Source organism: Phodopus roborovskii, unplaced genomic scaffold (genome assembly GCF_943737965.1).
Source record: "Phodopus roborovskii unplaced genomic scaffold, PHOROB, whole genome shotgun sequence".
NCBI classification, from domain to species: Eukaryota; Metazoa; Chordata; class Mammalia; order Rodentia; family Cricetidae; genus Phodopus; species Phodopus roborovskii.
The window spans coordinates 22431386-22447132 of NW_026125052.1; the positions used below are offsets into that span (position 1 = coordinate 22431386).

A 15747-nucleotide genomic window follows, 5' to 3' on the forward strand; every position below is an offset into this window, starting at 1 on the left:
TGGAGGCAGGTTCAGTGCAGCAGGGGTCTGAGGAGGCAGCAGGGTTTAAATGATGCTGCTATGTGTGCATGTATGCTAAGTGTCTGTGAAGCCTTGCTTCTTGGGGTGGGTTTGTTTGCTTGTTTGTTTGTTTGTTGTTTCCAGCAAGGATCTGGCCTCAGAAGCTAGACTGAGACTGTGGGTCTTCAGTTCTGAGAGGGTCTGGATGATTCTAGAAATAACCCCTCCTATTTTTAACACCCTTGCCCGAGTCACAAGGTTTCTAGTTTCATGCCAAACAATTCCAGAGCTCAGATAATCCAGTTGGAGTTCAGAACCTCCGAGTTATCCCTCCCTCGCCTGTGAAAGCCCTCAGTGGCCCAGGCAGTGTCCTCCAGTTTCCTAAGGCTGTGACCCTTTAATACAGCCCCTCATGTTGTGGCGACCCCAACTGTAAAACTATTTTTTGTTGCTACTTCATAACTGTAATTGTGCTACTGTTATGAATCATCGTGTAAATATCTGGTATGTAGGATATCTGTTATGTGAACCCCAAAGGGGTTGGGACCACACAGGGTGAGAACCGCTACCTCAGAGGGACATTGCTTCCTTTTCATCTCCAGGATTTAGGGTGCCAGGCCTATGGCCAGGAAGCTTAGCAATTGCTATGCAAGGCACAAAGGGAAAAGAGGCGTTTTGGGGATCTTTTATTTCAAAGCACAGTTTGATTCTACGCAGTTAAAAATGTCTGTTGGGGATCCTGGAAGCCAAGGAGGGATGTTCAGATCACAGAAAAGGGTTTCACACTGAGGTGGGGAGAAGAGTGGGGGAGGGGCTGGCTCCGAATGCTGGCGAAGCTCAGAACTGGTCAATGGGTACAGGCTGCCTTTGGAAGTTTTCTAAAGATGACCAGACCAGTTCTTCAAAGACAATGGGCATGGTGCATGAGCCTGAGCTGGGGCAGGCCTAAGAAAGGACCCTTCAGACACTTGCCCGCCTGCTTCCTGTGACCCTAGGCAGGTTTGAGTTCATGTCCACACATAACTGTTTGCAAAAAGGAACTCAGAGCGAGAGGCACAGAGCATGGCAGACACGGAATCAGGGTAGATGTGAAAATCCCTTCCTAGCCTCCAAGAGACTCTGGTCTGGGCACGATCTTCCCAAAGTTAGTGTTCCTGTTCAGCGTCCATGCAGGACTCCCAGGGGTTCTGGGGCATCCGAGGCAGGGAGAAGAGCAGGAGGAACAGCCCACCGAGGAAGAGCAGGGTGAAGGAGGTACAGGCACAGGCAAAGGACCAGGAATAGTAGTACTCGATCCAGACGGTGTCCTCGCTGTCAATCATGCGCTTAACCGATTGCCTCATGACCTCCACGGAGACAAGAAGACAGAGCCCTGGGGACAAATCCAAGAGTCTCAGCGACAGATGGTGCTCCTGCTGCCGCCCCACCCTCCCCTAACCTCTGTTCCCTGCCTTTGACCTGGTCCTGGGAGAAAAATGCTTCTAGATGGTTCTAACTGGGAATCTGCAAAAATGATCCTTGCCTACCACTTCCCTCCCTGCAGTACCCACATCCTGCAGTAGGTTACCCAGAGACTGGCTACATTCCTTCTTTCTCTTGTTAATTGCTCTCTGGGGAGGGTCCTCAGCATTCCTCCTAAGGGTACATGGTGGTGGGGGCGGGGAGGGAACAAAGCAAGCTGTCTCTCTCATAGCCTTCCTGGGGTCACCAGGGTTCTGAGTTTGTTCCTGTGTGGAGTGGGGAGCCTTAGGGAGTGGGGATTGGGCAGCCCCCAGGGAGCCCCCTCCCACCCAGGCACTGCAGGGTCCCACTCTACCTGCAAAGGCATAGAACATAGATGCTGGCCTCAGAAGATAATCACGCTTATTCCCAAAGGAAAGAAATGAGCAGATGGAGCCCACAATGATGAAGCCGAGGCTGAAGATGGCGATGGCCGCTGCTGAGATGCTGTACTCTGCAAAACAGGGGCAGCCTCAGAACCAGAGCCTTCCAGGCATTTCACACCATCAGGCTGCTTACTGAGCTTCCACAGCCTAGATTCCCATTTCACACCTGACTAAGGCTCGCTCACTTTCTAACTCCTTCCAAGTCGGGCGCTGTTGTGGAAGAGTGAGGCCAGATGCTAATAGGATGGATTCACCTGTGTCTTTCCAGGCCGCTAAACTGCAAGGTTCCCTGAGGCAAAGGCCTCAGAGGGAGGCAGGACACCCTGTGGCTAGAGTCTTTCCTAGAGCCAAAGCCTTCCTGAGTGACAGGCTGAAGGAGGCACTGAGCTGTAGGTGGTCGTCTTAGATTGACAAGGGGACTCTGGGAGATTGACAGCTGTGTGGGTGTTACCTAGCATGTGAGTGTGAGGACGTGTGGGTTGCCTAAGAATTCATCAGAGTATGTGCCCGGGTCTGCATGTGAGAAGTGTGTGTGTGTGTGTGTGTGTGTCTGTGTGAGAGAGAAACAGACAGACAGAAGAGTATCTATCAGCATATGTGGATACACATGTGTATGCCTTGCTCATGAGGCTGTCAGCATTTGCATAAACCTCACACACGAGGATCTGCCTGTGTGTGCATACAAGTATGCATGTTCCTTTCATTTGACTTTGTGTGTATGCATTCTTCATGCATGAGGATCTGTTGGCATATTCATGCATGTGTGATTGTTACCTGCACCAAGGGTCTCAGTGTGTATGATGCCCCATGCATGAGGCCCTGTTTTTTTTTTGTTTTTTGTTTTGGTTTTTCTGTGTGTGTGTGTGTGTGTGTGTGTGTGTGCGTGCGTGCATTAAGATTCTCAGTGTGTTTGCATGCCTTGTGCTTGAGAATCTGTTGGTGTGTGCATGCGATTACATGGGAGGGTCTTCTAGCGTGTGCACGAGTGTGTCTTTGTTGGCTCTTGTATACTCTCTAACCCCCTGCTCCCATCCCACATGGCCCAGGTTCTTCCTGCTGATGAGGTCTCTGAGTTCTGTTGATGAAGGGCAGGAATACTACGTTTCCTCAGCTCTGGGGGCTGTTAGTGAGGGCAGGACTACCACTGTCCCCACAGAGCATACACACAGAGCCTCCCACCCACCCACCCACCCGATAACCCTGCTCCAGCACTGTGAGAACCTGTACCACTTTCTTAGCCCTCTGGCTCTGCTGGATAGTATGTGTTCCTGCAGCAACTTACAGCCTTGCGAGCAAGTCTATGGAGTTCACTGACAAGTGTCCTCTGAGAACCTGGCCCCAGAACTGCTTGCATGTGCAGGGATGTGACAGGGCACCAGCCTACAGCTGCTTTTCATCCTGGGCAGGAGTCAGCACGTTTCTGCAGAGTGGCTGCTAGCTCAGCAGCTGGTGACAGACGTCGCTTTCCACCGCCACCCCTGCCTTCCAGGGCCTCACCTTTCTGAGTGGTGAATTCAAAGATCTCTGAGCTCTCTCCTGGGTTGAAATGCCGGAAGTATGAGCAGTTCTTTTCTGTAAAGGAGGAGATAGTGTGTGAGCAGGAAGAAAGGACAGGTGTCTCCCCACTGAGCATGCAGGACCCGATGGCTGCCTATCTTCCCCCACACTCTGAATCTGGCCCAAACATTTCCTTGACCTTTAGCATGCTATTTCAGCAGACAAAGGATGGCAAAGGGCATCAGGGAGTAAAGAATGGATTCTTGGGGCAGACAGCATGCAACCTCTGAGCCCATTAAGCAGTTGGGGCAACTGAGACCCAGGCTTATATTGCTCCTGAAGTAGGGGCCATACATGCTTAGCAAATAACCAATCGATGATCTTAGCATGTGGATCCCTCACCTGGGGGCCCTGGGCAATGCCTAGAGCCAGCGATTGTACTAAAACCCCTCAAGGCAGCCTGCCACAGCATGGGGTTATCCAGGGTGAAATGTTAATAGTTAATAGCTAAGGGACCTTGGATTAAACTACAAGCAGACCCCTAGCTTGCATTCACAGTGGGACCTGGGGAGCAGCATTTTTCAAAAGACTTCCAGGGGCTACGGAGATGGGTGCTGTTAGGGTGCTTGCCACACAAAGCATGAGGATTTCCAGCAACCAGGTAAAAAGCTGGGTACAGGGCTGTGCATCTGCAGTCCCAGTGATGGGGAGGGGGTGGGAGATTGCTGTAACTCACTGACAAACAGTCTAGCCAATCCGAGAGCTCCCCATCTCAAAAAGCAAGACGGGGAGCAATTGAGGAAGATACCAGATGTCAACTTCTGGCCTCCACATGCACAGACATACAGGTGTGTGTGAACCTCACACATGTACACATACAGGGTGGGGGGGGGAGGCAGAGAGGGAGGAAGAGAGAGGTGGGGGAAGGAGGGAGAGAGAGGGAGGGGGGGCTTTCTGGAAGATCCTGATGCTCATCGAGGTCGGAAACCCCAGCTCTGCCCTGCAAAGGGCTCCCCTGAATGTCACTTCTCCAGACCCTCAGGACCTGAGTCATGTGGACCGCAGACAAAACATCCCCTGGCATGTTCTTAGAGGCTTCTTAGCATTGTCATGGAAGCCATGTGGACACTTAGACTTGAGACCTGGATGTTATAGGCAGCAGGAAGTGTAAACATGGGCTCTTCCAGCTTTCCCCTTTAGCTTTCTCCATTGTCTCTTTCACAGCTTGATAGAATGCCAACGTATAATTGCAGTCCTTATTGAGTACGTCAATATTTGTTATCCATGCTTTACTGAGTTAGGAAGGATAAGAGTGGACTATTTATATTATTTTGTGTTTGTTTTTGAGATGAGGTCTCACACAGCCCAGGCTAGCCTTGCATTTACCGTATATCCAAATGTAGCCAACGATATCTCGAAGGGCTGATTTGTCTACCTGTCCCTTCCCAGTGCTGGGGCTACAAGTCCTTGCCGCCATTCCGGTTTATGTGGTGCTGGGTGTGCAGCCGGGCTTTGTGCCCGCTCTCCCTACTGCTCTGCTCCCTCCTCCCTATTTTCTGGTTTTGTTTGTTTGCTTGTTTGTTTGGGGGGGACAGGGTTTCTCTGTGTAGCATCTCTAGCTGTCCTGGAACTCGCTCTGTAGACCAGGCTGGCCTTGAACTCACAGGGATCCACCTGCTTCTGTCTCTTGAGTGCTGGGATTAAAGGCGTGCACAATACCGCCCCTCTATTTTCTATTCCTTGAGAAAATTAAGTTAGGTTGCTTCTTTATTTACACGAGGCCCTGTCTTGGTGTCTTTTTTCTTGTGTTTCTGTCTCCCTTATTGTAAAAACTAAAAATCTCTGCGTTCACGTTTCCGTGGCATTGAGTGTGAATTCACAGCTTCACTTCCAGGCTGTGTTGAATGCTCATTCCCCAAAGCCTGGTACCCAGGCTCTTTTAGATATGTACCCCGGGGCTGCCGCTGTCACGGCTTTGAACAGGATGAAGGCTTCCTTCTACCTGGCTACATCATTTCACCACTACTTAATTCTGTCCTTCCCCATGCCTCTCCCGAGGCTGAGGACCAGAATGCCTGGAGATGGGGTCTGGCCTAGCAGCAGTGCTGTTCCTGCAAGCAAGCTGCCTTTTCCCCAAGCGTCTATATTTAAATCGCTTTTCTTTTGAGCCAAGCTACCTGGGGTGTCTGAAGACCAGTGGTGATGTCAGACTCAACACAGCTCTTTTCTCTCACAGTGTCTGTGGCTATTTTAAAGCATAATGCAACCCTCTTATATTTATGAGATCAGTAGCTGTAGATTTCTCTTGAATCACTGCCTCAAAACGGCTCACGCTATGTAACATGTCTCCCTGGGTCTCCCTCAGGACAAAGGAACATTTCTGTTTCGTTCTTTAAGGGCCAATTTCAGTTGCCATTGAAAACCCTCCAAGAAGAATTGACTGAATTCAAGTGCATTTCATGGTCAGTTGCTTTCCAGGCTACTCGCCGCTTGTAAGTTAAGAGCCCTCCGAGTGAGGTACATGCAGCCTGGAGAGTCTGGTGACTACCAATGGTTGGCCCTTCTGGGTTGCAGAGGTGACTCTTGCATAGCATACTGGGGAGTCAGCTGTTACCAAATAAATGCCAGGGCGGACAGCAGTGTGTAGACAGACATGCTGGATATCAGGGCAGAGAAGGCTGAGCCCAGCTGCACTCACTGGGATAAGCTGCATACCTGTGGGCACCAGGCAGGTGTCACTGGGGTAACTTGTTCCCTTGGGTAGTGTATATAATGTCTCCTTCTCCTTCATTAAACATCCTCAAAAGTAGGTGATGGGGATAGGGGGCATTAGGAATACTGGAAGCCTTAGTTTCTCCCCAGTATCCTCAACTTTGGATAAGAGGACAGACAGGTTGACCCATATTCTCTCTTGAACTTGGCGTATGAAGAAGACCCCTGTCCTTGGCTTTCAACCTGAGAGAAATATATCTGCTTTAGACCCAGAGGGCTGCCTGAGGGAGAACACAAGCCCCTTTACAGTCCCTGATGGCTCCAAAGATGGAGTAGCCACACCAGACACTCAGAACCAACCAAGCCAGCAGCTTTAGAGAACAACACAGGGCCCTACAGATGGTCACACGTCATGCGACTTAGTTTTCTCCACCTTTGCCCCTCGGATGGATGGTAGTATTTGGGAAACTGAGCAATAACAAAGCCTAAAACAGATGACTTAGTAAGCGTTTGCTGTGCAAGCGTGAGGACCTGAGTTTGATCCTCAGGACCTTCGGGGGTTGGGGTAGTGGTGCGTATGGCGACCTACACTTGTGATGACAAGCTGGAAGGCAGAGCTAAGTGGACCCCTGGGGCTGTCAGCTAGCCAGCCCAGCTAAATCAGTGAGCTCCAGGCTCAATGAGAGATCCTGTCTTCAACAATAACGTGGAGGACAACAGAGACACCTCCTGTAGACCTTTGTCATTCATATGAGCTTGCACATACATGTGTGTATTGTGCAGACACACATACATGCATGTGCACACACATACACACACCATATGAAGCAAGCCCTAAGTGACCACTTAGTCACAGGTAAGGTTGGAGAGGTGAGGGATGGGGTGGTCTGACCCTTCCTGATTCTGCCTCTCTGACACCATTGCATAGATTTGGGGGCTCAGACTCTACCTTGATGGCCTCCGTCCCTTCACTGCGGAGACACAGACAGTGATTTAGAACAATGTAAGCAGAGATCCCAGTACCGAGAGGACCCAGAACCATCATTAGGGTCTCTGAGGTTATTGCCATCTAAGATTATTTCTTCTACAAAATGCAGTGCTATAAAATGTGAACTGGGCTATTCCTTAAAAATATGCACAGCCATGTGTGGTGGCACATGCCTTTAAACTTGGCATTTGAGGGGCACAGAGACAGGCAGATCTCTGAGTCCCTGACCAGCCTTGTCTACATTGTGACAATGCTACTACATAGTGAAACCACGTTTCCAATCCAAAACAAAACAAAAACCAGCGAGCCCAGCTCAGGCTTGCCTGGGAACTGGGGCATGGGTGGCTGGCTGACCCATAGTACGGTTCAGTCACCGGCTGTGCAGAATCCAGGGTGACAATTTCAAAGAATCAGAGGAGCAGGCACATGAAACCGCAAGGTGACCTTTAACAGGGGACAAGCTCTGGGTTGTCACTGAGACTATCACCGGGGTAGCAAGCACCTGGCAGTGCAGATTTAATATAGTAAAAATAACTTGATGTGTGGAAAACCCCAGAAACTGGTGCTTCTAATCACCACTGAGGAATCCCTGAGATGAGTCCTGTTCTTTCATGGGGGAGTCTAGATAAAGTTTCAGCCCCCCCCCACCCCAATACAAGTTCATGTGGGTAGGGAAGGGAGCCCTGGAGATCCCTGAGCTCAGTGACATCATGCCCTTCTTTTGCCCACAACATGTGCACTGAGGAGAGGTGCGTGTGTGCAGAGAAATGGGCTGCCAGGGCTGCCCTAGTGAGGCCGAACCTGAAAGAAACAAGGGCGAGGACAGTTCTTCTGGGCTTCTGGGATGACACACGGTCTCCCTTATAAGCAGGAGAAGCCCCTCCTCCCACTCAGGAGGCATCGGCACCAAGCTCAGGGGTTGATCTTGTACACAGCAGAATGCCTATGGCCCCTCGTGGACAGTGGGGCACTCACACGAAGCACCCTGTCCTGTCTATCCTGCAAGGAATCCTCCAACACACCATGGCAGAATGGTTTTAGTGGAGCCGCCCATATCAGTTCTCAGTCTGGCTGCCTGTGATCATGTCATGGCATACAAATATGGGGCTCCTTGTGGCCTCTTAAGACAGATGGTTTTAGGAGCTGAGTATGTACCCTGGAAGTTATGGGATGGTTCTGGAGAGCAAGGGGGCTAGGGATTTAAGACCTGGGTGTTGAGCCTCTCCTCGTTAGTTAGCCCGGAGAAGGCCATGCTCACCTTCAGGGTTCTTCCTTGTCAAATGAAAACTATCCATAGAACAAAAGCCTCCTCGATGACGCAGAAACTGAGACTGTGGACATAAGGGGCAAATGTCTAGGGGCAAATATCTGCTCATTAATTACATAGCCACACTCGAAATGATTCCTGTCCTCTGAGCTTTATTTTCCTTATCTGTGACACGGAATGATGATGGATGGATGGATGGGTCTCCTGGAGGTTTCTGTGACATTAGATGAATTGGTCTAATTGTGTGTTGCTTAGCAGTGTGGATAGTTCTGAACGAGGCATCATTGGGCAACTTTGTCATTGTGTAGACATTATGGAGTGTACATACACAAACTAGGATAACTATATCACCAGGTGATATAATTCCATGAAGACATTCTTTTACATATGGTCCATCGTTGGCCAAAATATTGATATGTGTTAAACAGCTGCATATGTGTGGCCTCCCATTATCTCCAGGCTTCCATGGTGTCTGAGAAAAAAAATATCCTGTTTATCTTACTAAGAATTTCACGAAGGGTTGCAAAGATGGCTCTGTGGTTAAGAGCACTTGCTGCTCTTCCAAAGAACCCAGGTTCAATTCCCAGAACCCATATGTTAACCCCAAGATCTGACACCCTCACAAGACACACATGCAGATGAAACACCAATGCACATAAAATCATAATAATATCATGTGTATGATAAATGGCTGTGCTGGTCAGCTTTTTTCAACTTGACACAAGCTAGAGTCACCTAGGAAGGGGGATCTTGACTGAGAAACTGCCTCCTTCAGAGTGGCATGTGCACATGTGTGTGGGGCATCATCCTTAAAATTATTTCATGTGTATGAATGTGTGCACGAGTGTATATGTGCACACCATGTCCACACAATGCCAGAAGAGGCCCGGAGAGAGCAACAGAGTCTCTGGAACGGGAGTTAAAGGCAGTTGTGAGCTGCCGTGTGAATGTCGGCAACCAAAGTTGGGTCTTCGGCAAGAGCAGTAAGTTCTCTTAACCAAAGGCTCCAGGAGAACTTTCTTGATTAATGTTGGGTGTGGCGTGGCACAGTCTACTGTGGGGAGTCCACCCTGGGCACGTGGTCCTGGGCTGCATGGGAAGACAAGCCGAGAAAGCCATGGAAAACGAGTCAGCAAACAGCGTTCTACTTTCCCGTGGCGTCTGTTCAGTTCCTGAGTTCCTGCTTCTGTGTTGCTGCCCTGGCAGGAGACACCATAACCAGAAGCTGAAATAAACCCTTTCTTCCCCGAGTTGTTTTTGGTCAGTGTTTTTTGTAGTAGCAGAGAAGCAACCCGAGGCAGTTCCTAATCTCAGCTTCATTTTCTGGTGCCTTGGTAATTGTGTGGGCTCACAGTTCCAGGTTCATAGTAGGCAAGTTGAAAAAGCAGGAATTTGGAAAAGCACATCACATCCACCGTCAAGAGCAGAGAGCAATAAAGTAGTGCATCTTTCATAGGCATGCCACACACCAAACCAGTGTAGATAATTCCTCACTGAGACTCTCTCTCAGGTGATTCTAAATTGTGTCAAGTTGACAAATGAGCCATCATAATCGTGTCTTGCTTTCTGTTTTTAGCATTCTTGGTATCTTTCACCAGTTTGGATATGGTGTATGTAGGTATGGATTTCTTCAAGTTTATACTACCTAGAAATCATTGGACTTCATGGATTTGTAGATTCATGTTTTTCATCTTTTAGCCATTATCCTTCCCAAATAGTTTTCCCTCCGTTCTCTCTCTCTGTTGTTCTGGACATGCCCATGATATATATGATGGTGTCCCACACGTGTCTGAACCGTTGGCCTTTTTTTCTCATGCTTGTTACAGTGCTTGGAGAATCTCAATTAGCATTTTTAAAAGTTCATAGGATTTTTCACTTGCCTGATCAGACTGGCCTTTCTACTTTAATTACTGCCCTTTTCAAAAGGAATTCTATTTGATGTTTTAAAACTAATTTCTGCCTCTTGATTGGTATCTATTTCTGGAGGCTCCTCCTCCTCTTCCATTCTTAGATAAGACTTCTTTCAGTTCTCAGAATACATTCGAAACTGCTGATTTAAAGACTTTGTCTAGCTGGGGCTGGTGAGGCAGCTTAGCAGGTTCTGGCCAGCAACCTGAGTGTGGTCTCCAGATCCCACATGGTGGAAGCAGAGAACCGACTCCCTCGAGTCATCCTCTGACATGCCCCCAGAAACAGACAAACAAATAAACGTGATGAAGTCTTTGTTCACGTCAAAACATCCCAAAGGCTCGTTCTAGCTACTCTCGTTTGTGGCTTTCCTCTTCATATATCACCCATGTCACCTTAGTTCTCCACATAGCTTGTTTTCTGTTTTGTTTTTGTTTGTTTGCTTTGAGACAGGGTCTCCCTAATGTCGTCTTGACTGGTCTGAAACTCCCTATGAAGATCAGGCTGGCCTCAAAGACACAGACATCCACCTGACTCTACCTCCCCAGTGTGGGATCAAAGGTGCATGCCAACACGCCCTTCTTAATGGCTTTAAACATACACACCACATGGCAACTTGGGAAACCTGGTTCTCCTTGAGGCTTGTTTTTGTTCTGTGTTTGAGATAATATTGTGACACCTATAAGAACATGAAACCTCTGTTCTATTAGTTTGTTGAGCATCATTTAACAGAGATGTCCTAACATGCATGGAACCAGTTCATTCCCCAGTCACAGCTTTGCAATTTTGCAAAATGACCAAAAAAAAAAAAAAAAAAAAAAAAATCAGATAATGACAGGACAGGACAGGGACTCTGCAAGAGGCCCAACCCTGTTCTGTCTCCTCTAGTGTCAGCCAGCCAGTTCTTGGTTTTGCTTTGTTTTACTGAGATAGTAGTTTTCATGCACACAACAGAAAGGAGGAAATTAGAATTAAAGCATCCTAAAACTCACTGTTTTGATGGGTGGGGGTGATGCACGCCTTAAATCCAGCACTCAGGAAGCAGAGGTAGGTGGATCTCTGTGAGTTCAAGGTTGCCTGGTCTACAGAGAAAGTTCCAGGACAGCCAGGGTACACGAAGAAACCCTATCTTGAAAAAGCCAATTAACCAACCAACCAACCAACCAACCAACCAACCAAATCACTTTCTCCAAAGTCTCCTGCTTTGCTTGTTATAATAAGTGCTTGCCAGCCTGCTGTAAGATTTAAGTTAATTTCCAGAATGCTGAGCAATAAAGACTCTTGTCTCTACTTCCCAGCATTCTCATTGCTGTCAGTGAGGGAGGGATTATTTCTTCCTCAGTCATTTTTTTCCTGTATAGCCCAAAGTTAATATACGAAAATATAGCACAGAGCCCTACATGGATGTGCCATTATACTTGTTGATGAATGAGAGAGCTCTGTGTGAACTCTCTTTCAGAAAAGACAGCTTTTAGGGAGCACAGAAAAGGTAGACAGGGAAGGAAAACTATGTCCATTTGGATGCAGGAACAGGGTTTGGAAGTCAACTGGGGGAGGTTAGGTTCCATGTCACAAGTGTGGGCAGTATAATTTACAGCTGATGAGGGCAGACAAACAGACTCTGCTTAGGCCCCAGGCCAAGCCTTGCCTGTCGGTCCCTGGAGGCTGGTGTTCTCGTCAGCCTGTCCCTTTCTGTGCAGACATCTATTCTGACTTTAAAAGGCATGGGCTCTAAGGACAGGGGTACCGAACCATAATGTCTCTCCCCACGCATGATCCTGGAGAAGCTGCCTTGCCTTGCCCTGCCCTGCCCAGGGTGTTGGCCGGATGATGCATCTGTTTACGAGTGTGTACAGCAGCCAAGGGTGTGGACATCAGGCTATGCGATAGCCTTTGAGCATATGCTCATGCCCATCAAAGCCTTCTTCCCTGAGACTCTTGTGTTTCCAAGACAGCTGAGTGGTTGCAAATCTCTGGTTCCCTAGCAGTGATGAGTGACGCCCAGGTTTCCTGAAGCAAGAGCTAAGGAAGAAGAGGGAGGAGAAATGAGAGGGAGGGCTCTTTGCTCCACACAGACTGCTGGGTCTTTGAGACCCAGGACTGACCGCTGGAATGGCCAGTGCCAGGCAGGACATGGAAGTAGTTATTATGAACATCAGGATGGAAGTCACACACGCTGTGGTCCACAGAGGCCTTGGAGACATTGTGAGCTCTAGACGTGACCCTATTGTTTTGCACAGGCGAAGCAGAAGCTGAGATGGGCCTGACTACCCCTTCAAGGGGCTAAGTGTATAGCTCAGATTGCAGAGGCCTTGCCTAGCATTCACAAATCCCTGGGTTCCATCCCCAGCATCGTATCAACTGACTAGATAGCTAGCTCAAGACGATGTCTCAGCAAGAAAAACTCCTTTAAGAGGGCAATGGGTGATAGTGGCTTTAGCCTGGGCCTCTCTTCTGCCCAGCACGTTCCTTCCCACCATGCATCCTCTGCTTGCTCTGAGACCCAGGGGCTCTACACTGGTAGGGTAGAGACACATCACACCAATGCCAGAGCTCCCAGGCAAGAAACTTGTTTGCAAGGTGTGAGGAGGGAATGGAAGAATACCGTTCAATCACTATGGAGGGAAACGCTGAGGATCTGAGTGGCATGAACTAAGGGAGAACAAGGCAGCCACACCACATCTGCTTCATAGGCACTCGGCAGCCTCCCCCATCTCACTGACCCCCCCCCCAAGTCTCCCATGCTTGATTTCATGCTCTGCCGTTACCAACTTGAAGTTCTTAGTACTTGAGAACAAGGAACCTAATGTTTCTCTTTTGCAGGGCCTGACAAACTAGGTGGTAGTCTTGTCTATACGTTTGCCTAGAGGCTGAGGAAGGAGCCAGCCTGCCCCATAGGTTCCTCTAGCTTGAGATCTCAGGGTCACCAGCTAGTCTGTGCAGGAAGAGGATGGAGCTGAGATGCCACTTTGTACCACCTTTGAGCATCTGCTGCTAGGGCCAGAAGTCCCCAGTCTGGTAGACCAGTAGTCTTGGGGATCTCTTAACTCTAGCAACCTGCACTGGATGGAGCCGGGGACAAACGCCCTCATTTCCCACCTTTGGCGCCGACTGTAAACACTACCCCAAGCTGTTCCCATTTCTTCCCTTGCAGGAAAGGCTGGAAACAACTCTGTTCCCACCTACAACTTATCTTGGAGTCTTGGAAGGACAAGAAATAGAAAGAGGTAGAGAGAATGGGATCTTACCCCCTGACAGTGTGATGTGTTCACAATTCTTGTCTTCCTTGTCAAGCACAGCAATGCGCGTGGTGCAGATCCTCCAGAGGCCAAAGTGGGCTGCCTCACACGTTTCATTATGGTTCTCCAGGTGTGGACTCAGCAAGGCCCAGTGGTCAGTCACGACAGCCACCATGGCCAGCACTGCCCCAACCAGGATGAAGAAGAGGGTCACACGAACCTTCAGTGTTTTGGTCTGTGACATGGTGGCCACTGAGGTGTGGGTGCTCTGGGCAGGGGCAGCAGTGTCTCCCAGGGAGAGGCGACAGCCGGCTAGATGGTGGCAGTGGCTATGGATTTGGTAGTGGAAGCTAAGTTTAGTGTGCCTGGCTGAGCCAGGGTGGGCTGGCCTTGGGACTGAGAGACACTGGGCAGCAGGAGCAGCTGCCCAGACGTGTCATCGCCCTGAGGGAGGCTTCTATTAATGCCTGTCTTTAGGCGTGTCACTGAGGATGCCTTCGGCTCAGATTTCAGGGCTTTTCTCCCATTTGGGCCATCTGGGGGCTAGAAATACCCACCAGGGTGAGGGAGAACAAAAGCTCCAGATCGTGGCTTGAGAGGTCTACAGAGCAGACTTGGTGTGTGTGTGTGTGTGTGTGTGTGTGTGTGTGTGTGTGTGTGTGACAGGCTCACTAGATGTGTGGGTGTGCTACCAGGTAAGGGCAGGGGGCCCTATGAGTCACCAGGTAAGGACAGGGGACCCCACGGGTCAGCTTTCCTGTCTCACACTGCCAAGGCAGCCACCAACACCAGTGGCTGTGCGGCACTCAGGGAGCTGTCTGGAGGGCTCGAGAAGGAACTCCCACAGAGCCTACCACCCAAGCAAGCATTTTAGTGGGCAAGTCCTACATCACCCCCCTCCCGCAGGAGCCACTTCCCACTGGTTCCCAGACCTGAGCCCAGCTTGAGAAGTTACTTCTTTCTCTATTGTTATCTGCCCCTGCAACCGGGAGCGGAAGAGAAGCTCTGCATGGGGCTGACAGTCCTTGCGCTTTTTAGCTGTTTTTGTACAGTTCTCCGCAGCACACAGAGCAGCCTGCAGGGTGAGGAGGCCACGAACTAGACTGGAGCCATTTCTTTGCACCGCTTTCAGCCTTGTTTCTTGCCGGAGACAGGGAACAAAAGATTTTTCAACGCTGTTCTCTCGCCCCTTTTCTTTCTCGACTCTGTCGCGTGTAGCCCAAGCTGGCTTCAAACTTGGTATGTAACCAACGAGTCCTCAAAATCCCCACCTTCCTTGCCTCTACCTCCCAAGTGCTGGGGTCACTGGCACATGCCACCATGCCCAGTTTATGTTTTGATGCTCAAGCCAGGGCCTTGTGCGTGCTGGGCAAGGGCAATCACTCTACCACCTAGGCTATATCTCCAGGCCATGTTACTTTCAAACACAAACAGAAGGAGACTTATTCATAGGTGAATGACAGGAAACAAACAGGATGCAGATAGAGTTGGGGGGATTTGGGAAAGTTTGGGACCCCTGTCAGAGGGTCACGTGTTTCCTAGCCCAGCTCCTGAGTTTCCACCATCTCCCTCTGTCCCAGTTCAGCAGGTGGCCCTTTGTGGGTGAATCCAAGAGGCTGACACATAACTGGAACTAGGACCCCTGAGCTGGGCAGGGTGTTGCACCTCAAAATCCCAGCCTCAAGTTTATGATGCTTTTAGGAAGGCTCTCACCAGGGGGGGAGAAACATTCAGATGTGGAAACCACAGAGGGCTGACCCTGCTGATAAAAGTGATCAGAGCTCCTCTTCAGGGAGTGCTCACTATGTACACAGCCCTCTTCTGGAGACCCGCCTTCAGGTTGCCACGGTATGAATCCCAGTTTGGGAGGTGTGGCTGATGGATGCTTGTCACTGGAGGAGGGCTCTTGAGAGCTACGGTGAGAGTTAAAGCTCAGCTCTGCTTCCAGTGGGCGCTCCTCTTTCTGAGATGTAACAAGTCATGCTAAAAAGCTCTCATTGCCTGTGCTGAGCCCTGGCTGTCTAGCCGGTGCCCTCACCATCTTGAACTGTACTCTTTCAACTGTGAGCCAAAGAAATCCTTCTACCCTTCAGTCGTCACTCCGTCACTCCGGTCTGGTATTCCATCACAGACAACAAAAGCAGCCTGTCAAGTTAATCTCATTATTCCACCGGGGGAGTAAAACCATCACTCCGACTTTAGAGATAGGGACCTACAGACTCAGACACAGAGCCATTTGTCCACACAGCA

General features: G+C 49.6%; 1 protein-coding gene across 1 annotated transcript; it reads right to left on the minus strand.

Moving 5' to 3' along the window:
• Positions 1–1064: 1064 nt before the first annotated feature.
• Positions 1065–13932, minus strand: Cacng1 (calcium voltage-gated channel auxiliary subunit gamma 1). Its single transcript, XM_051179550.1, has 4 exons — positions 13507–13932; positions 3384–3458; positions 1817–1954; positions 1065–1372 (listed from the first exon to the last, which is right to left on the minus strand). The coding sequence occupies exons 1-4, from the start codon at positions 13739–13741 to the stop codon at positions 1146–1148; spliced, it is 675 nt and encodes a 224-aa protein (XP_051035507.1). The 5' UTR covers positions 13742–13932; the 3' UTR covers positions 1065–1145.
• Between the last annotated feature and the right edge of the window lie 1815 nt (positions 13933–15747).